Genomic DNA, 27,925 nt, shown 5'->3' with positions numbered 1-27,925 from the left:
ACATTCGGATAAAATGATGGTGTGAGAGGAGATGGGGAATGAAGACAGCAAAGATGATATCTGTAAGATTGTACCATATAAAAGAATTGCAGAAATCAACAATGTAAGAAGAAGAAAAGGGGGGAATTGTAGGAATGGAATGTTGTTTCTGCATTAGATACAGAAAATGGGGAATTGATCCGAAGAAGTAGAGCACAATGGATTTGTATTTTGTAACTTGTCCTTAGAAATAGCTGATGTGAAAAGGTAGAAATACTGGATATGTTAGTAGCGTATTTCAGAAGTATAGCTGCTGAATTATGTGATTAGTTCTTGCTTGCAGAACTGCAATGGTTTTTAAATGTTCCAGATAGTATAGGGATAGTATGATGGACTAGAAAGCATATTGTAGGGCTATACTGTTTAGATAAGAGAACCTCAGCAAGAGAAAAACAGACTTGACCAACATCCAAGAAGCCAGGGCCTCTGCACAAGGTTGGATTGCCTCGCTCTGTGGGTAGGTGCAACAGGCAGGCATCAAGATACTCCCCTCTATCCTCCTGCCAAGCTTGTCTCTATCCAAGGGCAAGCAGATGCCCAGAAACAGTGACTGAGTGTTGAATGAGCACACGTGAGCACACGTTAACTAATGAGTGACATGTGCTTAGCTAGCAACAAGTTATGTTGATCCAGTATCCGTACGTTTAGCTGAGCATCGGGAAGATTGTGAACCTGAAGTACTCAGCCAATGAGGAACCAGTGAGGGGAGAAAGAGGTAAGCGTCGATAACAGGGAGTAAAAGTGGAAGGCTGTTTTCTGTGTGCTCTCCTGCTTGCAGGAGGCCTGCCATTGCAGTTGTGCAGAGATTCCGTTTCATCAGAGATACCGTCCTGATAAATTATTTGTATTTGCCTATTTCCAACGTGGCAAGCACACCCCCTTCAGGGCACATGTCATCCCACCGTTAGTCAGTCCTTGTAAGAAGCACCACGACAAATCCACCTGAAAAACACAGCCCTTCCATTGAGTAACAAAGAAAGCACTCTGCCCTTGCTCCTGACCCTCGTCCCTGCCCCCACCTGTCCTCACAGTACAGCCACCTTCTCTTGAGCAGGGTAAAGAGCAGTGAGAATTCATACTTGGTTATCCTGGCACAAAGAGTTTGTGGGCCACAAAGAGAAATGCCTGCATTCCAGAAAACAGAGACAAAAAGAGACAGTCGGAGGAGTGCCTAATAAAGATGTGACGATGTTCTCAGCTGTGGCTAGTGTTGCTGGATACAAGCAACCACATGAGGTTGAGCACGCTCTCCTGTCTCTATCCCAATCCAAGAAACACACAGAAGAGCTCAGCGCTCTCTTGCTTTCATTTCCTTCCATGAGCCATTTTCAAATGCACGTTGTTCTAGGCCGGCACAAGCTCTAGGGCCTAAAGCCACAGCCTGAGTGGCTGGCACAGCCCCGGGGCCTAAAGCCACAAGAGGAGAGGCGGGCACCTGCCCCGGGGCCTAAAGCCTCAGCCAGGGAGGCTTCCACTGGCCATGGGGCTTAACACCAAAAGCCACAGCCTGAGAGGCCTATACCAGCCCAGGACCTAAAGCCATAGGCAGACAGGCCAGCACTGACCCTGGAGCCTAAAACCCCACCCTGAGCCTGAGAGGCCAGCACCAGCCCAAGGCCTAAAGCTAAAGCCACAGGCAGAGAGGCTGGCAGCAGCAGCAAGGCCTAAAGCCACAGCCACAGAGGCCACCAGCGGTCGTTGGGCCAAAAGCCACAGAGAAGCCGGCATCGGCCCCGGGACTTGAAGCCACAGCCACATCCAGTGAGGCCGGCACCGGCCCCGGGGCCTAGAGCCCTGAATGTCAGTGGGTGCCATTTTTTCTGCACAAAGGAGTTCAGTTCCACTCCTTTGCTTCATCCGCACTTCCGTGTCAGACGGCAGTTGGTCAGAGTGCCCCTCTGCTGCCATCATGGAATGCCATCACTGCATGGCAACAACACGGAACGGTGCATTGGTGGGAAGGTTCAGCCTCCCTGAAACGCAGGCTCCGTGTAAAATAACTGCAATTGAGCATTTCATAGGCGGGTGTGCATTTTTCTCTTCCAAACTGTATTGTGAGTCAAATTGAGTCCCATGGCCAAGCTGCTCTTCAGGGTATCACGCTTCCTTTGAAACATCTCCTGCTCTTAGAAAAAGTAGAAGCTCCCTTCAGAAGGAAAGCAGAGAATAGACGTCTGCTGCCGAGCTCCCTGGGAATGTTGCTTCTCTCTCCCACCTTCTCGAGGCGTTCAGCTGACCATCTCTAAGAGGGCATGGGTGTTCCAGGGGTGTCTTCTGCCTGAAAAGCATCTGGCCAAACTCAGGGCTAACGTGGAACCCAAGGCCAAGCACCAGCCCTGGGCCGAGTCAAGGCAGCAAAACCCGCCCTTGGTCTTCATGGAGCTCAAAGGCCAGCCTGCCCTCGGTGCCCAAAGGGAGTAAGTGAGCGCTGCAGCCACCAAGCTCCCGATCAGCCAAATGACTGAAGTTTAGGAGCGAGGGGCCCAGGACCACCACCTCTGGTGTGGTGCTGCTGGCACACAAGGGGTCCAGGTGTGGGGAGTGCCAACCAGCAAGGGGCAGAGCTGGGCTCGTGCCGTGTCAGGGCGGGCAGCAGGCTGCTGTGCCAGCGCTTGTCATAATGGGCAACTGACAGCATTGGCCACTTGCCGCTGTGTCGCCGTGGCGACGTCTATGACACGGCCAGCCAGGAGGGGTCTGAAGGCGGTGCCCAGTGGTGGCCCCTGCATCCTGAAGGAGCATCGGGCAGAGAGCAGATGCATCTGGAAGGGATGAGCTCCCACGTGGCTGTTGCCAATGCGGGGCGTCCTGCTGCGGTGAAGCGGGCCAAGATCCAATTCTGGGAGGATGGCCCCGCGACACAGCGTGACTACAAAATGCCAGAGGTCACCGCCAAAGGTACGCGGGTCCACTGCCAGCACAGGAGCAGAGCTGCCAGCAAGTCCTGGCACTGAGCGGGAGAGCCAGCACGGGGACCATGTCAGGGCTGTCTCCCTTTGGGGCTGGGGACAGTGAGGACACTTTCCATCTGCCACCTCCCTCCCGCTGCGAGGCAGTAGGAGCGCCGGGAAGCGGCAGAAGCAGAGTGTGACCCGCTTTTCCTCTGCCCTCCAGAGCGAGTTGCCGTCTGGGATGCGGTGGCCGTCTACGTCCAGGAGCAGCTCCTGCTACGCAAGGTGGGTCGGCCAAGTCTTCCTGCTTGTCTGCTTGGAGGGGTGGGGAGTCCCCTCGCCTTGGGCCACAGAATGCAAGCAGGGAACTCAGCCCCCAAATCCCTGTCAAGTACCAGCGGGCCTCCCGCATGCGTGGTATGACTTGTGGTATGTGGTGTGGTGTGCTGGGGCTGACCCCAGTCTCTGGAAACCTCTGGCTTCCACGAGGCTGCTTCTGCCTTGACTGCTGTGCTGTGTTGTGGGAGGGCAAAGGGAGGAAAGGAGAGGACCGGGCAGCTCCTTCCTAACATGGCCTTCCTTCCTCTCCCACGGCCCTGGCCTGGCCTGGGCTTCTGAACAGTGGGAGAGGGCACAGCAGGACTCGAAGCACAGTCCCCGCACAGGGCAACCTTCAGCTCTTCCTCCAGCCTTAACCCTTCGGCCCTTCCCTTCTCTTTTACACGCAGGGGGTCCGAATTCCCACCTTCGGTTCCTTCAGCATCGTCTCCGAACGGATTGAGGCTGAGGATGGAGCCATGACTCTGCAGTGGCCTGCGTTTTGCCTGGCCAGGAACCTTGCGGGCATCCACAACCTGATGGAGAGCGACCCACCAGGTAGGAGGGGGCTTCAACCCTTTCTGGCTGCACAGATGGGACAAAGGGGGCTATCGCCTCCATTCTCAAAAGCAAACCACCCCCTGCACAGAGACCGTCCCAAGAGGGGGTTGTCCTGGGCGGTGACTGCAATGAGCAGCACTTGGGAAGCACCGGTGGAAGAGCCGCTGCGTGACAGACTCTGACACTCTGGTGTGACTTTCCAGGCCATAAGGAGGTGCAGCCCCTCAAGTACACTGAGGTGGCCGCGGCCGCATCTGTGACCTGGCAGACTGGGAAGGCCTGCATATTTGGCACCACGTCCCTCGTTTCCCACTGCCTGAGGAAGGGGGAGAACATTGCCTTTGTCCTGAAGGACATAGGAGTGCTCCTCATCGAGGGAACGAGAGTTCAGATGAAGTTCTACTACGACTTCCTCGAGAGGATCAGCGGGAAAGAGAACCTAGAGAAAGTTGTTTTCAAGGTGAGCTTTTGGCTTCTCCATGGCCCTTGTGCTGCCTGCACGTGGCTCACCAGGAGCTGGCCAGCTGCCCGGGCCGTGCAAGTGCTGTGGTGCTGTCAGCTCTCTGGCCTTGGGCTCCTCCAGCACTCTCCAGTGCCTCAGCTGTGACAAGGACGTCCCACATCCTCCCTGTTCCTGCCCTGCAGGTGCCCCGGCTGCGGGACATGGTGGTGTCCCGGGTGGCAGCTGTAGCCTCCCTGACGTCCTGTGGCCGAGTCATCGTCTTTCCCAGGTGAGTATGTTTGTGGCTGCAGCCCCTGCTTGATGCAGCTGCTTAGCTCTCCTGCAGCAACGTTTGCTCCTTGTGACCATGGGCTTCCTGCCATGGGAACCCAGGCAAAAATAGGTGATGTGACCGTCTGCCTGTGAGCAGGTGATCCCAGCGAGCAGAAAGGGCAGCTGGAGCTGTGGCTCACACCGTGTCTTCTCCTTTTGTACAGGTTTCGACGGGAGTTTGTACCCAAACCACCACCCAGGACAGCCCGCAAGGCCTGCCATGTCCCATTGCCACCTCTTGACCAGGGCAAGAAAGGTAAAGCAGCTGCCAGCTCCTCTCCATCCTACACTCATCCAATGTGCGATGGGAAAATCCTCAGCCCACAATCATCCAAAGGCTCTGACTTGTGAAACCATTCACGGCAGCTCGGCACTGCCTCTCCTCCTGACCACACGTTGTCCTCATGAAGTCTAAGACGCTGGGTGCGATGTTCCCACAGTGCCCCCATCCCTGGCTATGGCAAGAGCCGGGGGGGTCCTAGGCCCAGTCCTCCCCCCAGGAAACGAGCTCCCAAAAGAGACTGCCACCTCACTCGCACCACCCAGCTCCTCCTTCCCAAAGCAAATGCCACTCAGGCAGCCCCAAAACAGAGCTGCGCCCCGGAGAGGAGGAGCTGGGCACGAGACACAGAGGGCCCGCGGTCTCTGGGGATCGCATCTGTGAGGGGAGCAGAGTGGCCCTCTCGGGTGCTTTGGGACAGGCCTGCGTGTCACCGGGCCAGCAGGTTCACAGTCATCCCCCTCTGACGAGATCTCTCCTTCCCAATTCCAGAGGAACTTCCTGAATTGCCACCCCTCCCCAGCTGGATCCGCGTTACCTTTCTAGTGAAAAAACAGCCTGAGAAGGAAACAAGCGATGTCAAGAAGAAGGCCAGGTGAGACTGCAGGCTCAGGGTTGGGATCTGCACGGGGTGTTTCCCTGAGCCGGCAAGGGCCCATTCCCCAAGCCCAGGCAGTCACTGTTCAGGGCCGGCCAGCAGTGCTGAATGCAGCACGTGGAGGGGTGGGATGGGGCTGCCGGGAGCCCCCATTTCACACGGCTGGCCCCTCTCCAGCCCTCAAGAGAACGCCAGCGTGCCCCGAGAGCTGCGTGTGGGGAAGGCTGCGTTGCAGCCCAGGGTCCTGGCTCGGGGTTGCATTATACGGCCCCAAAGCCATCACCCACTCAGGCAGACCCCTCCCACTGTGTCCTTTCAGTCAGCTGCCAGCAGTCCCGGGGGCGTCTTCTGCCAAAAAGCAGCCTCAGAAAAAAAAGAAGGGAAAATGCTCTACCAAAAGCAAGGCGGCAGAGATGGCTCCAGCAGAGGCAGCGCAACCTCCAAGTGGCAAAGAAGAAGAACACGGCGCGGTGAAAGCCCCCGCTGGAGGAGGAGTGCCGCAAAAGGCACAGGCCAAGCTCAGAAAGCACCGTGGAGCCCCAGCCCTGCAACAAACACCACTGGCAGCCCTATGGTCCTCGAGCTCTGAGACCAGCCTGCCCGAGGAGCGCACCTACAGCGCCTCTGCTGCGGTGCCAGTGATGCACAGGAGGACCAGATCTCTGCAGAGTCAGCCACCAAAGACCAAAGCGGGGCTCCCCAGGCGGGGGATGTCCTGTCCATGCTGACCAGGGCATGGGGTGCCCAGGAGAAGCAGAGCTCCACCTGAGGCTGCCAAACAGGTGCGCGATTCCTCTCTGTGCCATTCCTGGGGGCCTGTCTGCACCCTTCTTTGGTTTTGGCTCCAAGTTTGCTTTTGGAGGCACTTCTTGCCATAAGACTGACTTAGCTAGGAGATGACAGGTGGGTGTGGCAATCAGCATCACTTGGTGGACAATTTTACATTTGAAAGCATTTCTTTGCAGCTGTTTGCCTTTGGCAGAGAGTGCTGACGAGAGGTTACTTGAGGAAGGTGTGGGCTGTGACCAAAAACTCCAGCTTGGTATAGGAGAACTGAGGGAACAACGCCATCGTATCCTGCAAAAAACAGGATGCAGGTGGGCACCTCCCTGCTCCCTCCTATCTGCTGGCAAGGCGTGGGAGATGGGGACAAAGGAGTTTCTGCTGAGACCCCAAAGCCACAAGCCGCCACTCCAAAGAGAGCTGACCGTTGTCGTCAACTGAACAACGACCCCTGATGACCCATCACTACTGTAGATCGACGTCTGAGCTACGAACCACGCTGGACCTGTGGTGGTGACTGTCTCTCTCTTGCTTCCTACAAAGACGGCTTGCTTTTATTTGCTATCTTTTCTATCGCCCGTCTTCCCTTCCCCATCTCCTTAAACAACTTGGGTTTGTAATAAAGCGGACGGGCTAACATTTAACCCGTGGTGTCTTAAGCTCTCTGTCAGGTGTACATGGAATAAAAGAACCTCCTCTCGCTCTGATAATGGGAGCGAGACAGTGCCGTCTCTTTGAAGAAAAGCAGAGGTAGAGGGACAATGGGGACTCTTCCTTCCAAGACCCCTTGGCTCTGACAGACAAGGTGGCTACACTCCTTGGACCCTTGGGACCTCGAGCTCCTCATTTTCCAGTGTCACGCTCTCTTCTGGTGGCACGCAGAGCACACCAAAGCCCACGAATAGGCAGCGTTTGAAAGGCATAGCTATGCGTGAGGCCCAAGAGTTTCCTTCCAACTCGCTGCTCCTTTAGATCCCTGGTGGGAAGAGAAGGGCTTTCTGGGAGGCGCTGGCATAGCTTAGGAGCAAAACACTGCAGCTGGGCAACTTGTAGGGAAGAGAGAAAGAGAGGCAGAGAAATGGCTGCCCCCCCTCGGCCGGAGAGCCGTGTGTGGGAAAGGCTGTGTCACAGCCACGGGTCCTGGCTCAGGGCAGCAACACGTGCCTCTTCTGAGCACTGCTGTTACTGTTGCTGTGTTATCCTGTGTGTGAAGGGGCTGGTTCAACAACTGGTCGAGACAGCACTATTGAAGCAAACAGCAAGGGAGCCACCACCACATTCGGATAAAATGATGGTGTGAGAGGAGATGGGGAATGAAGACAGCAAAGATGATATCTGTAAGATTGTACCATATAAAAGAATTGCAGAAATCAACAATGTAAGAAGAAGAAAAGGGGGGAATTGTAGGAATGGAATGTTGTTTCTGCATTAGATACTGAAAATGGGGAATTGATCCGAAGAAGTAGAGCACAATGGATTTGTATTTTGTAACTTGTCCTTAGAAATAGCTGATGTGAAAAGGTAGAAATACTGGATATGTTAGTAGCGTATTTCAGAAGTATAGCTGCTGAATTATGTGATTAGTTCTTGCTTGCAGAACTGCAATGGTTTTTAAATGTTCCAGATAGTATAGGGATAGTACGATGGACTAGAAAGCATATTGTAGGGCTATACTGTTTAGATAAGAGAACCTCAGCAAGAGAAAAACAGACTTGACCAACATCAAAGAAGCCAGGGCCTCTGCACAAGGTTGGATTGCCTCGCTCTGTGGGTAGGTGCAACAGGCAGGCATGAAGATACTCCCCTCTATCCTCCTGCCAAGCTTGTCTCTATCCAAGGGCAAGCAGATGCCCAGAAACAGTGACTGAGTGTTGAATGAGCACACGTGAGCACACGTTAACTAATGAGTGACATGTGCTTAGCTAGCAACAAGTTATGTTGATCCAGTATCCGTACGTTTAGCTGAGCATCGGGAAGATTGTGAACCTGAAGTACTCAGCCAATGAGGAACCAATGAGGGGAGAAAGAGGTAAGCGTCGATAACAGGGAGTAAAAATGGAAGGCTGTTTTCTGTGTGCTCTCCTGCTTGCAGGAGGCCTGCCATTGCAGTTGTGCCGAGATTCTGCTTTATCAGAGATACCGTCCTGATAAATTATTTGTATTTGCCTATTTCCAACGTGGCAAGCACACCCCCTTCAGGGCACATGTCATCCCACCGTTAGTCAGTCCTTGTAAGAAGCACCACGACAAATCCACCTGAAAAACACAGCCCTTCCATTGAGTAACAAAGAAAGCACTCTGCCCTTGCTCCTGACCCTCGTCCCTGCCCCCACCTGCCCTCACAGTACAGCCACCTTCTCTTGAGCAGGGTAAAGAGCAGTGAGAATTCATACTTGGTTATCCTGGCACAAAGAGTTTGTGGGCCACAAAGGGAAATGCCTGCATTCCAGAAAACAGAGACAAAAAGAGACAGACGGAGGAGTGCCTAATAAAGATGTGACGATGTTCTCAGCTGCGACTGGTGTTGCTGGATACAAGCAACCACATGAGGTTGAGCACACTCTCCTGTCTCTATCCCAATCCAAGAAACACACAGAAGAGCTCAGTGCTCTCTTGCTTTCATTTCCTTCCATGACCAATTTTCAAATGCACGTTGTTCTAGGCCAGCACAAGCTCTAGGGCCTAAAGCCACAGCCTGAGTGGCCAGCACAGCCCCGGGGACTAAAGCCACCGGGGACTAAAGCCTCAGCCTGAGAGGCATGAGGTCCCTGTGGTCTAAAGCCACCACAAGAGAGGCCAGCACCAGCTCCAGGGCCTAAAGCCACAGACACATCCAGTGAGTCTGGCACCAGCCCTGGGGCCTAAAGCCACAGCCACATAGGGCAGCACTGGCCCTGCAGCCTACAGCCACAGCCCAAAGGGCCAGCACGTGCCCTGGGTTCTGAAGCCACTGCTAGAGAGGCCAGCACCGGCCCCAGGGCCTGAAGCCACAGCCTGACAGGCTGGAACCAATCCGGGGAGTTCAAGCCACTACCACAGTTAGAGAGCTCAGCACAGGACTCAGGGTCTGAAGACACAGCCCCACCCTGAGAGGCCAGCACTGGCCTCGAGGCACACAGGGGTGCATTCCAATTGGTTTCTAATGATTCCGATTGGTGTGATACAGTCCACCTGCCAGGCCTCCCTATACTTATAGTCCAACCTGAAAGGTCAGCACCGGCCCCAGGACCCAAAAATACAGGCACAGCCTGAGAGGCCAACACCAGCCGTGGGGCCTAAAGCCACAACAAGAGAGGCCAGCATCAACCCCAGGGCCTAAAGCCACAGCCCGAGATGCCTAAACCGACCCGGGGCCTGAAGCCACAGGCAGGAGGGCCTGCACCGTGCCGCCGCCTGAAGCCTCATCCCCAGCCCGAGAGGCCGGCACCAGGGACAGAGAGCCCTAAAGCCACAGCCAGAGCCAGACAGGCCGGTACTGGCCTAGGGGCTAAAAGCCAGAGTCACGGCCTGGGAGGCCGGCACCAGCTCCAGGGCCTAAAGCCACAAACACAGACAGGGAGCCTGGCACCGGCAGCGGGGCCTAAAGCCACAGCCCAAGAGGCCAGAACTGGCCCTGGGGCCTGAAGGCACATCCACAGCCTGACAGGCTGGCATCAGCCCCGAGGCCTAAAGCTACAGCCCGAAGGGCCAGCACATGCCCTGGGGCCTGAAGCCCCACTCAGCAAGGCCGGCATCGGCCCAAGGGCCTGAAGTCACAGCCCAAAAGGCTGGAAGCAGTCCTAGAATCATATCAGATGATCATAGAATGGCCTGGGTTGAAAAGGACCACAATGATCATCCAGTTTCAACCCCCTGCTGTGGGCAGGGTCGCCAACCGCCAGACCAGGCTGCCCAGAGCCACATCCAGCCTGGCCTTGAATGCCTCCAGGGATGGGGCATCCACAGCCTACTTGGGCAACCTGTTCCAGTGCGTCATCACCCCCTGGGTGAAAAACTTCCTCCTCATATCTAACGTAAACCTCCCCTGTCTCTGTTTAAAACCATTCCCCCCTGTTCCATGACCATCCACCCTCCTAAACAACCCTTCCCCCTCCTGTTTATACGCTCCCTTCAAGTACAGGAAGGACACCATGAGGTCTCTGCGGAGCCTTCTCTTCTCCAAGCTGAACAAGCCCAGTTCCCTCAACCTTTTCCTCACAGGAGAGGTGCTCCAGCCCTCTGGCCATCTTAGTGGCCCTCCTCTGGACCTCCTCCAAGAACTCCACGTCCTTCCTGTGCTGGGGGCCCCAGGCCTGGACGCAGTGCTCCACATGGGGCCTCACAAGAGCCGAGTAGAGCGGGACAATCCCCTCCCTCTCCCTCCTGGCCACCCCCAGGGACCTAAAGCCTCAGCCCCAGCTAGAGAGGCCAGCACTGACCCCAGGGCCTGAAGCCACAGCCTGACAGGCTGGAACCAGTCCACGGAGTTCAAGCTGTGTCTAAAGACACAGCCCCACCCTGAGTGGCCAGCACTGGCCCCGGGGCACACAGGGGTGCATTCCAATTGGTTTCTACTGATTCCTATTGGTCTCTATTCACCCCCATCAGTCCTTGCTGGTCTTTTCCAGACGCTGATGCATTCCTTTCACAAAAACGAGGTCCGACGACCCACTCGTTTTCGGGTTTGTTGCCCGTTTGTAAAATATTTTATGACGTATACATATCAATCTACGACTCTTTTTCCATCTCCCGAGTCGCGCCTCCCCTGGTCAGCAAAGGGTCACTGCCACAATGGAGTCATCCAAACTCAGAGGAATAGTACACATCCATTTATTGACAGCGTTCTTAACAACTGACAACAGCCCATTGGAGGTAACATTGCCTAATGGGCTAATTACAATTCATAAGCCTTACAGGTAACCAGCTGAAGGAAATGGCTGCTACGGAGACTCAAAGAATATAAAAAAGCCACGTCCTGGCGTCAGGTGCACATCTTCAGTCTGATGGGTCGTCGGAGGTGGTGGTGTTCAGTTGACGACGACGGTACCAACTTATTTGTAAGTCCAAAGTGGTGGCACTCAGCCGCCTGCCGGCACTGCCCCACAGCTGTGCCTGTGCGCCCCTGGGGGCAGGAGCACAGGAGAGGCCCCTTCCGTGGGGACAGAGCCCTCTCCCCGCGCCCCACCGCGCAGCCCCGAGCTGGGAGGGGGGACTGAGAGGGGCGGTCAGATGGGCAGCAGCCCATCACAGACCACACGCAGGCTCCTGCTCGCAAAGTACGCCGGGGAAGCGTACATTGCCTGGGGCAGCACTCGCAGCAGGAGCCGATACAACAGCTCCTGGTCATAGTTCTGGGCGTACAGCACTGCAGAGCCCAGCACGGCAACGAGCAGCAGCAGGAGGCTGACAAAGATGAGGCAGATCATCCTGGGGGGCAAAAGAGGGCCAGGAATGAGGCGTTCCGACCCCACGGCAGCACAGCCCCACACAGCGCCAAAGGGGACACCCGGGAGCCGCACCGGCTGCAGCGGGGTCCAGGCCATCAGCCCACTGCCGGGAGCCCGGCTGCTGGCGGCTGGGCACAGGGCAATGAGGGGATACTCACTTCATCCAGAAGGCGAGCCCACGTCTCCTCGCCCGCTCAGCCTTCTCCTGTAGGTGAAGATGGGGCAGGGGCGCTGGTCAGGCCCTGCCGCACAGCCGGGGCTCGTGCAGGACAGTGGCAGCCCGGCAGCGCAGCAGCACAGCTGCAGCGCTGCAGGGAGCCCTGTCCCCGAGGAGAACCTTGTCGGACAGGGTGAGGGTGCGCTGGGCTCTGCCCCTTACCAGCTCTGCCTCCACCAGCTCCGGCAGCACAGCCCCAGGCACGTGGGCTGCCTCCAGCTCCAGCTGATGCTGCTGCCTGTAGGGAACAAGGCCTGCTTGGAGGGTGCCGGCCTCTGTCAGCACGCGGGCTCCCCAGCAGTGCGTGCCCACCCCCGGGCTGGGGTCGGGCTGCTCTGTCACACCATGTGCCCAACTGAAACCCAAGCCCCAAGCCCAGCAGCACTGCAGTCCCGTTGCTGCCCCGGGTGCTGCAGAGGCCCAGTCCCACTCACCAGGCACCCTCCAGCTCCAGCTCCTCCCGCTCCTCTTGCAGGCGCTGTCTTTCCTGGCGCAGCACCTGGCAGACAAAAGCGTGAGTGCCCGTGCCCGCTGCAGTTGCCCTCCAGGTCCCAACCTGGGGTCAGGCAGCCCCCATCCCCTCGCCCCTCCACGCTACCTCCATCTCCTCTGTCTCAGCCTGCAGCTGATCTTCCAGCTGGGCAATGAACTGCTTCTCCTGCAAAGACAACGGCTGTGCCATGTGGGGTGGCTGCGCTGGGCCCCAGGGATCCGAGGGATGGGGACCGAGGTCCTCCCACAGAGCCAGAGCTGTGAGTGCACTGAGCTCTGAGGACGAGCCCCAGCTCCATCCTACCTGCTCCAGTTCCTCCTTTCTGGCAGCTGTTCTTTCTGCCCGTATTTGCTGGGCATCCTGCAGGAAAGGGAAAGGGGAGCGGCCATCAGGGCACCGACGCTCTCACGAAGCTCCATCTGACAGCAGCTCCATGCCACACTCCCCTCCTGCCTCCTCCATGGAGGAGCTGCAGACCCACACGAGGGGACATCTGCTCACCTTCATCAAGGATTCCCTGGCCTCAGCCTTGCGCTTCTCCACGGCGCGCTCATGAGCCTGTGGGAGGGGAGAGGAGCGGCGTTGGCACCGAGGTGCTGCCGGCAGCTCTGTATCCCGCCGGAGGTGCCCGGCCCTCTGCTGCCATGCCATGGGCAGGGTGCCCTCCAGCCGGCAGCTCCCCCCGCCGGCCCTTCTGTGTCTGTGCACCCAGAGCTCACCTGCAGCAGCTCCTCCAGCAGATTCACACGCTGCAGATCTGTTAATGTCCCGCTGGCAAACTGGGCCCGCATTGCTGCACCACTCGCACAGCTCCTCGCTGGACCAGAACCAACCGCAGAATGAGGCTGGCACGTTCAGCGCTGACCCACTGCCCCTGCCCCACCCCAGGGCCTCTGTGAGGTCACATCATTGTGACATCACCTGCACAGGAGGGTCCTGGAAGATCATAGAACCATAGGACGGTCCGTGTTGGAAGGGTCCTGGAAGATCATAGAACTGCAGGACGGCGTGGCTTGGGAGGTTCCTTAGTGATCACAGAACCATAGAATGGTTTGTGTTGCAAGAGTCCTGGAAGATGATAGAACCACAGGATGGTGTGGGTTGGAAGGGTCCTGGAAGATCATAGAATCACAGAATGGTTCTTTGAAACAGCTGTGAAGGATCTGTGAGCAAATCCGCCGTCAGTAGTTGGTGCCGCGGGAAGGCCTGAGGTCCGACCTTTCCTCCAACGGCTTCAGTGTAACTTTGGAAAGACAGTGCTCACACCTGGTTTGTTCTATCTGCCAGGACGTCTGTTCCCTCAGATGGCATTTCTGGAGTCGGTTTCCCCAGCTCCGGAAAGAAGGGTTTGTGTTAGGGTTAGGATTATCATTAAGTTTACCATTACGGTTAGTGCTGGAGTTGGGGCTATGGTTAGGGCTAGGGTTTGGCTTAGGGTTAGGCTTAAGCTTAGGGCTATGGATTGGGTTAGGGTTAGCTGTTGGCTTAGGTTTAGGATTAGGGATTGCCTTAGGTTTAGGATTAGGTGTTGGTTTAGATGTTGGGCTAGGGTTAGGGTTTGGCTTAGGCGTTGGTTTAGGTCTCCCCGGAGCCCTCTCTTCTCCAAGCTGAACAAGCCCAGTTCCCTCGACCTTTCCTCACAGGAGAGGTGCTCCAGCCCTCTGGCCATCTTAGTGGCCCTCCTCTGGACCTGCTCCAAGAGCGCCACGTCCTTCCTGTGCTGGGGGCTCCAGGCCTGGACGCGGTGCTTCACATGGGGCCTCACAAGAGCCGAGCAGAGCGGGACAATCCCCTCCCTCTCCCTGCTGGACACCCTTTTTGTAATGCAGCCCAGAACACAGTTGGCCTTCTGGGCGGCAAGCGCACACTGCTGGCTCACGTCCAGCTTCTCGTCCACCAGGACCCCCAAGTCCTTCTCCACACGGCTGCTCTCAAGGGCTTCTTCGCCCAGTTTATCCAAGTACCTGGGACCGCCCCGGCCCAAGTGCAGCACCCTGCACTTGGCCTCATTCAACCTCATTAGGTTCACTCCAGTCCCCTTAGGTGAACTCCAGTCTCAAATTCTTAGACGACTGAGCTCGTGACAACTGTTAGCATTGAGAAAAGAGATCATAAGGGGCTGTAAAACAATTCGAGGAGGGAAAAGCTGTTGTCTGCAAAATACCACAGCCTGGGGACAGCAGCCAGCTGCTGCGGGCGTTCCTACGGCAGGAAGGGACACAGGGGGCACGGCCCAGCTTGGGGACATGAGGGGCAACCAAAGGGACCTCGCTCACACCACTGGGACCACGGTGCCACGGGACAAGCCAGGGCCCGTCGGGAGACATGGGGAGGAGGGATGGAGAAGAGCACAAGGGAAGGAATGGATGGTGGCACGGAAGGGATGGAGGACGAGGGAGGGACACACAGCAGGCCGTGCCTGGGCCCACACGGGTGATCTGTTGGCCCCGCGGCCGTGCTGGCTGCCACTGTGCCCACCACTTACCAGAACAGCACATCGACACTCACTGCCAAATCGCTTCGGGCGCCTTTAACGCCCACACACAACACGACCAGGCCGGAAAGGCACAAAGCGCAACGGCGGCCACGCCGGGCGGACGCCATCACACCCGCCGGGCCTCCACAACCGTCCTCCACCGGCACCGCCGCAGCCAATCAGCGGCCGCCGCTGGCAGCGCGGCCAATCACAGCAGCCGTGCGCGCCCCATTCCCGGCGCGGCTCTCTCTCAGGACCACGCTCGGCTCGGCTCGGCTCGGCTCGGCTCGGCTCGGCTCGGCTCGGCTCGGCTCGGCTCGGCTCGGCTCGGCTCGGCTCGGCTCGGCTCGGCTCGGCTCGGCTCGGCTCGGCTCGGCTCGGCTCGGCTCGGCTCGGCTCGGCTCGGCTCGGCTCGGCTCGGCGGGCATCGCCCCTCGCAGCCCCCGCGGCCGCCTGTGAAGTGAAGCGAAGGGAAGTGAAGTGAAGTGAAGGGGGGTGGCGGTGAGGAGAGGCGGCCCCGACGGAGCCGCGGTGCATCGCACGGCGCTGGGAGCGGCCCCGGATACCGCCCAGGTACCGCCCGGGACGGTTCCCTCTGCGGGGCGGTCCGCGGGCCGGGTGCGGGCGGGCCGATGGCGCCCAGGGAGACGCGTGGGGGGGTGTGGGTGTGGGAGAGTGTCGTTCTTCATTGCCACGGGATTTCGAGCACTCCTCGAGCCGCTCAGTCCCCCCGCTCAGACCCACGTTTTCGCCATTCCTTCCGCTCTGCTCACTCACTCCTCAGTGTCTCGGTGTGACTCAGCGCTGTGTGGTGCTGCGTCCCATCGGAGGGGTATTGAAGAGTGAGAAGAGGAGCCTGCATTCCAAGCGCTTTCACAGACACTAGGTCTGGAATAAGAGGGAGGATGAAGGCCGTAAAGATTAGGACTGGAGAGCAGCTGGGAATGATTTGGCAGGGAGGTGATTGGATGTGTCCAGGGCAAGCTGAAAGCGGTTCGGGGGCTGCCCCCCCTCCTCGGGGTCAGAAGTTTGCAGCGAGGAAGACTATGAGCCTTCATCATCACGCCCTACTATGCACGCGCAAGGGGGGGAGGGACTGCATGCTCATGGGCTCTCGGGAATGTAATGAATATGTCTCCAAATTCCTGTCAACTCTTGATTATGTATTAGTTCGACCGATATCTATAGCCCAATTTCTCCTGACGGTGTGCAGGTGAGGTGGAGCGATCCCCCTTGCACCAGGGTGTACGCGCGTCACCAAGAAACACAGGCCTGCTCTATATCCTTCCCGGCTAGAGGGTCTGATTTCCACATGTCAAGAAGCACTATGGCAAATCCACCTGCAGAAAGCACAGCCCTTCCATTGAGTAACAAAGAAAGCACTCTGCCCTTGCTCCTGACCCTCGTCCCTGCCCCCACCTGCCCTCACAGTACAGCCACCTTCTCTTGAGCAGGGTAAAGAGCAGTGAGAATTCATACTTGGTTATCCTGGCACAAAGAGTTTGTGGGCCACAAAGAGAAATCCCTGCATTCCAGAAAACAGAGGCAAAAAGAGACAGTCGGAGGAGCGCCTAATAAAGATGTGACGATGTTCTCAGCTGCGGCTGCTGTTGCTGGATACAAGCAACCACACGAGGGAGGCTGAGCACGCTCTCCTGTCTCTATCCCAATCCAGGGAACACACAGAAGAGCTCAGTGCTCTCTTGCTTTCATTTCCTTCCATGACCAATTTTAAAATGCACCTTGTTCTAGGCCGGCACAAGCTCTAGGGCCTAAAGGCAGCGCCTGAGTGGCCAGCACAGCCCCGGGGCCTAAAGCCTCAGCCAGAGAGGCATGAGGGCCCTGTGACCTAAAGCCATCACAAGAGAGGCCAGCACCGACCCCAGCGCCTAAAGCCACAGCCCGAGATGCCTAAACAGACCCCGGGGCCTGAAGCCACAGGCAGGCAGGCCTGCACTGGCGCTGCATCCTGAAGACTCATCCCCAGCCTGAGAGGCCAGCACCAGCCCTGGGCCTAAAGCCAGAGTCACGGCATCGAGAGGCCAGCACCAGCTCCAGGGCCTAAAGCCACAGCCCAAAGGGCCAGCACGTGCCCTGGGGCCTGAAGCCACTGCTAGAGAGGCCAGCACCGGCCCCAGGGCCTGAAGCCACAGCCTGACAGGCTGGAACCAATCCGGGGAGTTCAAGCCACTACCACAGTTAGAGAGCTCAGCACAGGACTCAGGGTCTGAAGACACAGCCCCACCCTGAGAGGCCAGCACTGGCCTCGAGGCACACAGGGGTGCATTCCAATTGGTTTCTACTGATTCCTATTGGTCTCTATTCACCCCCATCAGTCCTTGCTGGTCTTTTCCAGACGCTGACGCATTCCTTTCACAAAAACGAGGTCTGATGTCCCACTCGTTTTCGGGTTTGTTGCCCGTTTGTAAAATATTTTATGACGTATACATATCAATCTATGTCTCGTCCCACTCAGTGCATTTTGAGGGGGTGAATCTTTTTCCATCTCCCGAGTCGCGCCTCCCCTGGTCAGCAAAGGGTCACTGCCGCAATGGAGTCATCCAAACTCAGAGGATTAATACACATCCATTTATTGACAGCATTCTTAACAACTGACAACAGCCCACTGGAGGTAACATTGCCTAATGGGCTAATTACAATTCATAAGCCTTCGAGGTAACCAGCTGTAGGAAATGGGTGCTACGAAGACTCAAAGAATCCAAGAAGCCACGTCCTGGTGTCAGGTGCAGATCTTCAGCCTGATGGGTCGTCGGAGGTGGTGGTGTTCAGCTGACGACTCACGACGACAGTACAACTTATTTGTAAGTCCAAAGTGGGGGCACTCAGCCGCCTGCTGGCACTGCCCCACAGCTGTGCCTCTGCGCCCCTGGGGGCAGGAGCACAGGAGAGGCCCCTTCCGTGGGGACAGAGCCCTCTCCCCGCGCCCCACCGCGCAGCCCCGAGCTGGGAGGGGGGACTGAGAGGGGCGGTCAGATGGGCAGCATCCCATCACAGACCACACGCAGGCTCCTGCTCGCAAAGTACGCCAGGGAAGCGTACATTGCCTGGGGCAGCACTCGCAGCAGGAGCCGATACAACAGCTCCTGGTCATAGTGCTGGGCGTACAGCACTGCACAGCCCAACACAGTAACGAGCAGCAGCTGGAGGCTGACAAAGATGAGGCAGATCATCCTGGGGGGCAAAAGAGGGCCAGGAATGAGGCGTCCCGACCCCACGGCAGCACAGCCCCACACAGCGCCAAAGGGGACACCCGGGAGCCGCGCCGGCTGCAGTGGGGTCCAGGCCATCAGCCCACTGCCGGGAGCCCGGCTGCTGCCGGCTGGGCACAGGGCAATGAGGGGATACTCACTTCATCCAGAAGGTGAGCCCACGTCTCCTCGCCCGCTCAGCCTTCTCCTGTAGGTGAAGATGGGGCAGGGGCGCTGGTCAGGCCCTGCTGCACAGCCGGGGCTCGTGCAGGACAGTGGCAGCCCCAGCACTGCAGGGAGCCCTGTCCCCAGGGACACCCTTGTCGGATGGGGTGAGGGTGCGCTGGGCTCTGCCCCTTACCAGCTCTGCCTCCACCAGCTCCGGCAGCACAGCCCCAGGCACGTGGGCTGCCTCCAGCTCCAGCTGATGCTGCTGCCTGTAGGGAACAAGGCCTGCTTGGAGGGTGCCGGCCTCTGTCAGCACGCGGGCTCCCCAGCAGTGCGTGCCCACCCCCGGGCTGGGGTCAGGCTGCTCTGTCACACCATGTGCCCAACTGAAACCCAAGCCCCAAGCCCAGCAGCACTGCAGTCTCGTTGCTGCCCCAGGTGCTGCAGAGGCCCAGAGCCACTCACCAGGCACCCTCCAGCTCCAGCTCCTCCCGCTCCTCTTGCAGGCGCTGTCTTTCCTGGCGCAGCACCTGGCAGACAAAAGCGTGAGTGCCCGTGCCCTGCTGCAGTTGCCCTCCAGGTCCCCACCTGGGGTCAGGCAGCCCCGATCCCCTCGCCCCTCCACGCTACCTCGATCTCCTTTCTCTCAGCCTGCAGCTGCTCTTCCAGCTGGGCAATGAACTGCTTCTCCTGCAAAGACAACGGGTGTACCATGTGGGGCAGGCTGCGCTGGGCCCCATGGACCCGAGGGACTGGGGACCGAGGTCCTCCCGCAGAGCCAGAGCTGTGAGTGACGCTGAGCTCTGAGGACGAGCCCTCAGCTCCACCCTACCTGATCCAGCTCATCCTTTCGTGGCAGTCTGTTCTTTCTTCCCGTATTTGCTGGGCATCCTGCGGGAAAGGAGAAGAGGAGCGGCCATCACGGCATCCGCACTCCTCACGGAAGCTCCAGTCTGACATGGCAGCTCCATGCCATTCACCTCCTGCCCCTCCTGGCACCAGTGCCTCCATGGAGGAGCTGCAGACCCACACGAGGGGACATCTGCTCACCTTCATCAAGGATTCCCTGGCCTCAGCCTTGCGCTTCTCCACGGCGCGCTCATGAGCCTGTGGGAGGGGAGAGGAGCGGCGTTGGCACCGAGGTGCTGCCGGCAGCTCTGCATCCCGCCGGAGGTGCCCGGCCCTCTGCTGCCATGCCATGGGCAGGGTGCCCTCCAGCCGGCAGCTCGCCCCGCCTGCCCCTTCTGTGTCTGTGCACCCAGAGCTCACCTGCAGCAGCTCCTCCAGCAGATTCACACGCTGCAGATCTGTTAATGTCCCGCTGGCAAACTGGGCCCGCATTGCTGCACCACTCGCACAGCTCCTCGCTGGACCAGAACCAACCGCAGAATGAGGCAGGCAGGTTCAGCGCTGACCCACTGCCCCTGCCCCACCCCAGGGCCTCTGTGAGGTCATCACATCATTGTGACATCACCCACACAGGAGGGTCCTGGAAGATCATAGAACTGCAGGACGGCGTGGCTTGGGAGGTTCCTTAGTGATCACAGAACCATAGAATGGTTTGTGTTGCAAGAGTCCTGGAAGATGATAGAACCACAGGATGGTGTGGGTTGGAAGGGTCCTGGAAGATCATAGAATCACAGAATGGTTCTTTGAAACAGCTGTGAAGGATCTGTGAGCAAATCCGCCGTCAGTAGTTGGTGCCGCGGGAAGGCCTGAGGTCCGACCTGTCCTCCAACGGCTTCAGTGTAACATTGGAAAGACAGTGCTCACACCTGGTTTGTTCTATCTGCCAGGACGTCACTCAGCTGCGTTGCGACGGCGACGGCGCGCCCTCATTCATGGCACGGCGTACAGCCGTCCGCGTGACGACGGCGCACGCGTGGCTGTGTATCCATAACAACCGCGCTTCAGCGCGGCTGTCCCCTTTGGATGCTGCCATGGCGCGTCGTCCCACGCTGTGACGTCATCGCCTTGCGCCCGGGTGAGGCGGCGGCCTCGAGGTTGTCCTGCTGTGCTCCGCAGTGCTCCAACGCCGCGGGGCGGCTCCGGGCGCCGCCTCAGCTTCTACAGGTGGGTGTTCGGGGTGGGGGGGGTCGGTTCATGTGCCGGGGCTAAGAGGGTGGGGGGCCGCGTGCCGCTCGCTCTGTGTTGGCCCCGTGGGGCCTTTGTGGTCCTCAGGGCCTCTGCCCGGGGGCAGGAGGTGCCCTGTGTCCCCCCTCTCCCCCCGCCATGGGCCGCCCACAACGGCCCCCCAGGGCCTTTGTCTGTCCCCTAGGTTTACACCCAGTCCCCATCCTCTAGTTCCCTCATTCTGACCACTTGAGTCCTTTTCCCCCCTTCCCCTCAGTGCCTTCCCTCCGTGTCCACCCATTTCCCATTCTGATCCCCAGGGTCCGTCCCCTCCCCTCCCCCCGTTCCCTCCCTAGTCCACTATTCTGATCTCTGGTGTCCCCTGTCCCCCGCCCCACCCCCCACTCCCCTCTCTTTTACTCCACAGGGCCTCCTGTCCTCCCTTCCCCCCCACCTCCTGACCCCTTTTTTCTGACTCCTAAAGTCCCCTGTACCTCCCCCTCTCCCTCCCCCCCCCCCACCCCGTGCCCTCCTCCCTGTCCCCTGGTGTCCATTCCCCCATTTTGCCCCCCAGTCCCCTCCAGCCAGACCCCCTTTCTGTCCAATAGAATCCCCCCACAACCTCTGACTCTCCTGTCCCACCCCTCACTCCTCCCCCAGATGCTCTTTCTGCCTCTTAGAGACTCTGTTCACCCCTTTCCCACTTCAGACACTCTTTCAACACCTTAGAGACCCCATTCCTCCCTTCCCGCTCCAAAACCCCCCAAGATCTCCCCCAGACTCCCTTTCCACCCCATAGAAGCCCCTCACAACCCCCCAGCTTCCCCCTGCCACCCCCTCTCCACCCCCAGGACCCCTTTTCCTTTGAATAGAGACCCCACTCACCCTTTTTTCCCCAGACACAACCCCCCTGTCCGCTCCCAGACTCCCCTTTCTGCCCTACAGAAGCCCCATTGCCACCCCCCCCCTCAACTCCCTAAGTTCCCCTCCACAATGCTCCACACCACCCCCAGTCCCCCGTTGTACCCACAGAAGCCTCTTTTCCCTCTTTTTCCACCCCACAACTCCCTCTCTTTGCCCCCAGACCTCTTTTCCACCCCATAGAAGCCCCCCAGAACCCCTCAGTTTCTCCCTTTCATGCCTCCCTCCACCTCCAGACCCCCTTTCCACCCCACAGAAGTCCCATTCACACCTTCCCTCCTAGATTCCCCGCAACCCTCCTCTCCACCCCGACTTTCCTTCCACCCCATAGAAGCCCCACTAACCCTTTTCTTCCCCCCCACAACCCCCCTGTCCAGCACTGGAGTCATCCAGAAGGAACTAGAGGTGTCCCAGAAGGGTCTTGGGGTGGCCAGGGTGTCCCCAAGTGGATCTAGAGGGTCATTGGATTAATCCAGAAGGGTCTGGAGATGTCCTGGAGGGGTCTTGGGGTGTCCAGGGGGTCTCCCCCTTTTGACTAGCAGAGAGGTTAGGAATTTCCAAAAGGAAATGAATTCCTTAACTGAGGATCCTGTAAGAGGAGCAGAACAGTTAGATCAATTTGTGGAGCCTAATTTCCTCTCAGGGATGGCAATGATGTTTCTCATGGGTATGTTGTTTACTGGAGAAGAAGGAGGTGCAATTCGGTGGGCAGCTGTGCAAGAGTGGGAAAGGAGTACAGAAGAAAGGTCGGGTCCTGTGGGGAGGTGGAGAGAGGAAGGATCCTGAGGATAAACTGTCCTGGTTATTGTCACTGTCTTTGTGACTGTGAACTGTTTGTGGTGTGAAAGTATTATTAAGAAGCTGTTATGGGACAAGGGGTGTCTAAGAAGATACCAGAAATGACTCCCTGGGTTGTATTTTGGCTCACAGGAGAGACGTTGTGGGTGAGACAGAGGGAACATCAAATGAGAAACTGGGAAGAGATATGAAGTAGCGGGACCAGTTTTTCTAAGTGAGTATTCTAATCATGAGACCAAGTACTGGGTGTTTGTGGAAACTGGAGGGTGTTTGATTCGTGGGTTTTGAAGGGACCCCCATGAGCAGAACTTGGAATGAGAAAGGGAGCCAGGGCCGGAGACTGCTGCTGTAAACAGTGCTATTTGTGAAGGGGGGGTGGAGAGGACGGGGCACTGGAAATGAGAATAGCCTTCATCTGCAGAGATCTAGGAAACCCGAAATCCCAGTGCTAGATGATGCTGAAATATGATGTTAGTAGTTCATGTAACGATGAGAGTTTGGAAAGTGAAAAAGGTTTGGGAAAGACAAGGCTGAGGAAGGCAGAGATGAGCAAGGTGTAACAGGGATGTCAGGATTGAAGAGAGATGAGTGGTATGGAAGAACTGCCTGAGGAACAGAGATAGGGAGGAGATTGGGAAGAACAACAGCAGCTGCTACTGTTGCTGCAATAGAGCAGGGCCATAGGACCCAGAGGTCCCTTCAGGAAGAGGTGGGGGGAGGGGGGGGGCTGGAAGAGCCCAGGGAGGGCTCTGCCCCACAAACTGCAGGGAAATGGGACACTGGTGGAGAAATCCTATCAAGCTGAGTGAGAGGGAACCATCTCTGATCACAGAAGCTGGATGATGGGAACCTGGGAAGTTTACCGTAGCAGATCCACTGTTTAAACTACAGCTAGGGGAGAAGGATAAAGAGGTTTATTTTCTGGTGGGTACGGGTGCCTCTTACCACCCGTAGATGGTTTTTGTAACAGTAGTAGGAGCTACTGCCCAACAAGAAAAAGCTTACCTTTTGGGATCAATTAAATATAGGCTGAGAAAATAAGTAGGAATACATAAATCCTTGTACATGCCAGGTTCTCCAAAACCGTTACCCTGGCAAGACTTATTAGAACAAATGGATGCAGAGATTAAATTCAATAAAACTGGAGCTAAGGGTCAAACAAGATTAACTGATGGAAAATTGTAAGTCTGGCTTTAATACAAACTGAGAAAAACAATGTTGTACCCCCAGAAGTTACAGAAATCTTAAATAAAGTATGCTTAGGAGTGTGGGTACCAGGGATGGCTGGTAGAGACAAACTGCAGCCCTAAGTTAAAAGCAAGAGCTAGTGCTAGCTCAGTCAGGGTAAAGCAGTGCCCTTTGAGGATATGCAACTGTAGAAGGATAAAAGAAAAACTAGGTAACTTTTGGATTTTGGATTACTAATTGAATGTGAATCCAAATACAGTACTCCAATCTTGCTGATGAAAAATTGGAGAGCAAGTGCTATAGTTTAGTACAAGATTTGAGGGCAAGGAATAGAATTGTTGAATGTATACAGTCTGTAGTGGCAAATCCATACACTTTATTAACTAAGTTAGGGAAGGAGTAGGTGGAGTTTACCTTCTGGATTTGAAGGATGCCTTTTCTGCCTGGTTTGGCCAAAGGAAGCCTAAGGTTATTTGCCTTTGAATAGGAGACCCCCAGAATGGGGAGAAAAGCGTCAGTTAACCTGGACAGTGTTACGCAGGGTTGTGAGAACAGCCCAATGATTTGTGAGAGCCAGTCGGCTTGTGAGCCCAAGACATGGGTTCCTCCATCCCAGGGTGGAACTTTACTGCAGCATGTGGGTGCCCAGTAAGCACAGAGGACTGTGTGCAGTGTACTGTGAGTTTGATGCATTTCTTGGCTTAGATGGTTATCAAGTTTCTCAACAGAAAGCTCAACTGATCAAAGAGAAGGAAGGAAGCAATTTGCTGGGCTCCCAGGACACCAACGCAGAGCTACCTTCGAGCCGGCACTGTGTGACTGCATGGAGACTGTCTGTGCCAGTGGGCCAGACCTAAAGAAGGAACTACCAGATGATGCTGAGGATTCCTGCATTCATCGACAGAAGCAGTTTAGTGAGACAAAGGAACCGTAAGGCAGGATATGCAGTAACTGCTACTGAGCAGGTAATCAGAGTACAACCGTTACCTGTAGGGACTTCCACTAAGAGGTCTAAAATAGCCTTAAACGTATGGACAGATGCTAAATATGCATTTGGGGTGGCACACACTTATGGTACCATCTGGAAAGAGCAAGGAGTGCTCACACACAGGGAAAACAAATTGAGCACGGTGTATATCTACCAAAGAGCGTGGCTGTTATACACTGTGATGGACATCAGAAAGGTGACACTGTCCAGGAAACTGGAAATATGATAGGGATCAGGTGGCAAAACAGGCAGTTGAAGGAAAAGAAATAGCAGAACTGGCTTTAATTCCAGATGGTAAACTTCAAATCTCTGAACCTGAGTCAGCCTGTGGAGCATTTTAGAGGGGACGGGAATCTAATTAATGATTTAGAAGGGAAGAGAGCTAGCTGACAGATGGGTGCGTACCCAGATGGACACGCTGTTGTGCCCTTTAGTACTTTATGGAAGTTGGTTCTAAGGGAACCTATTGAAACATACTGAGGGGACAAACAGTAGAAAGTAATTGCGCAATCTAGTACCAGGAACAGGGTACAAGTGGGGCCTATTAGGAAAGGGAACCTTCCAGGGCAACAATGGCAAATTGTTTTTTGTTTGGAACTACCAGGAAAAAAGGAGGGTTTTGTTATATGCTAGTTCAAACCAATACCTTTCCAGGGTGGCCAGAAGCATTCCCTCTGCAAAGCCAAAGAAGTAGCCGAGGTATTGTTGCAGGAGATTATTCCAAGGTTTGGGGTTAGTGCAACAATATCCTCCAACCAGGGAGCTCCCTTGATTGTAAAGATTGTCCAACAGGGCAGAAATAGCTTTGGGAAACAGAGAAACTGGTTCTAGGAACAAGAGCCCAAGGCCTTGACAGCTTGATAAATCATATTTTACAAAGAGATTATGTGTATATATTAGATCTCTTTCAGACCCACCCCTGGAACCAAGCTGGGAAGGTCTGTTCCAGGTGCTGCTAACGTCCCACACAGCTGTCAAAGTTAAAGAACAAGCGCTGTGGATGCATTAGACTAGGGTCAGTAAGATTCCTTGAACACAATGGGAATCGAAGTCAGCTGGACCTTTAAAACTGCAAATCCAAAGACAGTAAATATGGGCTCTTGTAATAGTGAGAAATTTGATAAGTGCGGCTTTTGATGCAAATGCTTATGTAAAAAAAAAACAAAAACCAAAAAGCTTTGCAAAGTATGCCAGTCTCAGTCATTGTGCAGTATGTGGCCAAGCCGACGATTTTAACTCTCCACTCCTTGGAATCCCTGATGCATTTAACTAGAAGGAGCACTGATGGCCATCGGTTGCTGTGTTATCCTGTGTGTGAAGGGGCTGGTTCAACAACTGATCGAGACAGCACTACTGAAGCAAACAGCAAGGGAGCCACCACCACATTCGGATAAAATGATGGTGTGAGAGGAGATGGGGAATGAAGACAGCAAAGATGATATCTGTAAGATTGTACCATATAAAAGAATTGCAGAAATCAACAATGTAAGAAGAAGAAAAGGGGGGAATTGTAGGAATGGAATGTTGTTTCTGCATTAGATACAGAAAATGGGGAATTGATCCGAAGAAGTAGAGCACAATGGATTTGTATTTTGTAACTTGTCCTTAGAAATAGCTGATGTGAAAAGGTAGAAATACTGGATATGTTAGTAGCGTATTTCAGAAGTATAGCTGCTGAATTATGTGATTAGTTCTTGCTTGCAGAACTGCAATGGTTTTTAAATGTTCCAGATAGTATAGGGATAGTATGATGGACTAGAAAGCATATTGTAGGGCTATACTGTTTAGATAAGAGAACCTCAGCAAGAGAAAAACAGACTTGACCAACATCAAAGAAGCCAGGGCCTCTGCACAAGGTTGGATTGCCTCGCTCTGTGGGTAGGTGCAACAGGCAGGCATCAAGATACTCCCCTCTATCCTCCTGCCAAGCTTGTCTCTATCCAAGGGCAAGCAGATGCCCAGAAACAGTGACTGAGTGTTGAATGAGCACACGTGAGCACACGTTAACTAATGAGTGACATGTGCTTAGCTAGCAACAAGTTATGTTGATCCAGTATCCGTACGTTTAGCTGAGCATCGGGAAGATTGTGAACCTGAAGTACTCAGCCAATGAGGAACCAGTGAGGGGAGAAAGAGGTAAGCGTCGATAACAGGGAGTAAAAGTGGAAGGCTGTTTTCTGTGTGCTCTCCTGCTTGCAGGAGGCCTGCCATTGCAGTTGTGCAGAGATTCCGTTTCATCAGAGATACCGTCCTGATAAATTATTTGTATTTGCCTATTTCCAACGTGGCAAGCACACCCCCTTCAGGGCACATCTCATCCCACCGTTAGTCAGTCCTTGTAAGAAGCACCACGACAAATCCACCTGAAAAACACAGCCCTTCCATTGAGTAACAAAGAAAGCACTCTGCCCTTGCTCCTGACCCTCGTCCCTGCCCCCACCTGCCCTCACAGTACAGCCACCTTCTCTTGAGCAGGGTAAAGAGCAGTGAGAATTCATACTTGGTTATCCTGGCACAAAGAGTTTGTGGGCCACAAAGAGAAATGCCTGCATTCCAGAAAACAGAGACAAAAAGAGACAGTCGGAGGAGTGCCTAATAAAGATGTGACGATGTTCTCAGCTGTGGCTAGTGTTGCTGGATACAAGCAACCACATGAGGTTGAGCACGCTCTCCTGTCTCTATCCCAATCCAAGAAACACACAGAAGAGCTCAGTGCTCTCTTGCTTTCATTTCCTTCCATGAGCCATTTTCAAATGCACGTTGTTCTAGGCCGGCACAAGCTCTAGGGCCTAAAGCCACAGCCTGAGTGGCCTGGCACAGCCCCGGGGCCTAAAGCCACAAGAGGAGAGGCGGGCACCCTGCCCCGGGGCCTAAAGCCTCAGCCAGGGAGGCTTCCACTGGCCATGGGGCTTAACACCAAAAGCCACAGCCTGAGAGGCCTATACCAGCCCAGGACCTAAAGCCATAGGCAGACAGGCCAGCACTGACCCTGGAGCCTAAAACCCCACCCTGAGCCTGAGAGGCCAGCACCAGCCCAAGGCCTAAAGCTAAAGCCACAGGCAGAGAGGCTGGCAGCCAGCAGCAAGGCCTAAAGCCACAGCCACAGAGGCCACCAGCGGTCCTTGGGCCAAAAGCCACAGAGAAGCCGGCATCGGCCCCGGGACTTGAAGCCACAGCCACATCCAGTGAGGCCGGCACCGGCCCCGGGGCCTAGAGCCCTGAATGTCAGTGGGTGCCATTTTTTCTGCACAAAGGAGTTCAGTTCCACTCCTTTGCTTCATCCGCACTTCCGTGTCAGACGGCAGTTGGTCAGAGTGCCCCTCTGCTGCCATCATGGAATGCCATCACTGCATGGCAACAACACGGAACGGAGCATTGGTGGGAAGGTTCAGCCTCCCTGAAACGCAGGCTCCGTGTAAAATAACTGCAATTGAGCATTTCATAGGCGGGTGTGCATTTTTCTCTTCCAAACTGTATTGTGAGTCAAATTGAGTCCCATGGCCAAGCTGCTCTTCAGGGTATCACGCTTCCTTTGAAACATCTCCTGCTCTTAGAAAAAGTAGAAGCTCCCTTCAGAAGGAAAGCAGAGAATAGACGTCTGCTGCCGAGCTCCCTGGAAATGTTGCTTCTCTCTCCCACCTTCTCGAGGCGTTCAGCTGACCATCTCTAAGAGGGCATGGGTGTTCCAGGGGTGTCTTCTGCCTGAAAAGCATCTGGCCAAAC

The 27,925-nt window shown here is 55.7% G+C and overlaps 2 protein-coding genes, 1 long non-coding RNA gene and 1 other non-coding gene across 6 annotated transcripts; 2 read left to right on the top strand and 2 right to left on the bottom strand.

Annotated features, from left to right (window-relative positions):
- The first annotated feature begins 2,764 nt into the window (after window positions 1–2,764).
- Window positions 2,765–6,889, top strand: LOC121107929. Its single transcript, XM_040654528.2, has 7 exons — window positions 2,765–3,215; window positions 3,659–3,806; window positions 4,013–4,269; window positions 4,455–4,540; window positions 4,749–4,840; window positions 5,357–5,459; window positions 5,782–6,889. Exons 2-7 carry the CDS (start codon window positions 3,728–3,730, stop codon window positions 6,188–6,190), a joined length of 1,026 nt encoding a protein of 341 aa, XP_040510462.1. The 5' UTR covers window positions 2,765–3,215; window positions 3,659–3,727; the 3' UTR covers window positions 6,191–6,889.
- A 10,950-nt stretch (window positions 6,890–17,839) lies between these two features.
- LOC124417000 (trichohyalin-like) lies at window positions 17,840–18,951 on the bottom strand. The gene is made up of 5 exons (XM_046904908.1): window positions 18,865–18,951; window positions 18,700–18,764; window positions 18,428–18,503; window positions 18,228–18,274; window positions 17,840–18,049 (listed from the first exon to the last, which is right to left on the bottom strand). The coding sequence occupies exons 1-5, from the start codon at window positions 18,946–18,948 to the stop codon at window positions 17,848–17,850; spliced, it is 474 nt and encodes a 157-aa protein (XP_046760864.1). The 5' UTR covers window positions 18,949–18,951; the 3' UTR covers window positions 17,840–17,847.
- Window positions 18,952–19,100: 149 nt separating this feature from the next.
- Window positions 19,101–20,199, bottom strand: LOC107050274. Of its 2 annotated transcripts, none has more exons than XR_005842334.2 (3): window positions 19,504–19,625; window positions 19,285–19,341; window positions 19,101–19,125 (listed from the first exon to the last, which is right to left on the bottom strand). It is a non-coding gene; the product is annotated as an outer dense fiber protein 2-like (transcript). The 2 variants fall into 2 exon arrangements; XR_006932281.1 differs by lacking the exon at window positions 19,101–19,125 and adding an exon at window positions 20,010–20,199 and having other exon boundaries at window positions 19,239–19,341; window positions 19,504–19,855.
- A 6-nt stretch (window positions 20,200–20,205) lies between these two features.
- LOC107049648 lies at window positions 20,206–26,813 on the top strand. Of its 2 annotated transcripts, none has more exons than XR_005842332.2 (3): window positions 20,206–20,307; window positions 22,159–22,240; window positions 23,932–26,813. It is a non-coding gene; the product is annotated as a coiled-coil domain-containing protein 81-like (long non-coding RNA). The 2 variants fall into 2 exon arrangements; XR_005842333.2 differs by having other exon boundaries at window positions 23,943–25,429.
- Window positions 26,814–27,925: the final 1,112 nt, after the last annotated feature.

This window comes from Gallus gallus, chromosome 32 (genome assembly GCF_016699485.2).
Source record: "Gallus gallus isolate bGalGal1 chromosome 32, bGalGal1.mat.broiler.GRCg7b, whole genome shotgun sequence".
NCBI classification, from domain to species: domain Eukaryota; kingdom Metazoa; phylum Chordata; class Aves; order Galliformes; family Phasianidae; genus Gallus; species Gallus gallus.
The sequence above is the reverse complement of the archived record's forward strand: the minus strand, read 5'-3'. Positions and strand labels throughout refer to the sequence as shown.

Coding starts and splice junctions, on each gene's coding strand:
- LOC124417000 (XM_046904908.1), bottom strand. CDS start 18,948: ATGGTACACCCGTTGTCTTTGCAGGAGAAGCAGTTCATTGCCCAGCTG. Junction 18,765..18,864: donor CTGAGAGAAAGGAGATCGAG/GTAGCGTGGAGG, acceptor TTTGTCTGCCAG/GTGCTGCGCCAGGAAAGACA. Junction 18,504..18,699: donor CTGGAGCTGGAGGGTGCCTG/GTGAGTGGCTCT, acceptor TGTTCCCTACAG/GCAGCAGCATCAGCTGGAGC.
- LOC121107929 (XM_040654528.2), top strand. CDS start 3,728: ATGACTCTGCAGTGGCCTGCGTTTTGCCTGGCCAGGAACCTTGCGGGC. Junction 4,270..4,454: donor TAGAGAAAGTTGTTTTCAAG/GTGAGCTTTTGG, acceptor CCTGCCCTGCAG/GTGCCCCGGCTGCGGGACAT. Junction 5,460..5,781: donor GATGTCAAGAAGAAGGCCAG/GTGAGACTGCAG, acceptor GTGTCCTTTCAG/TCAGCTGCCAGCAGTCCCGG.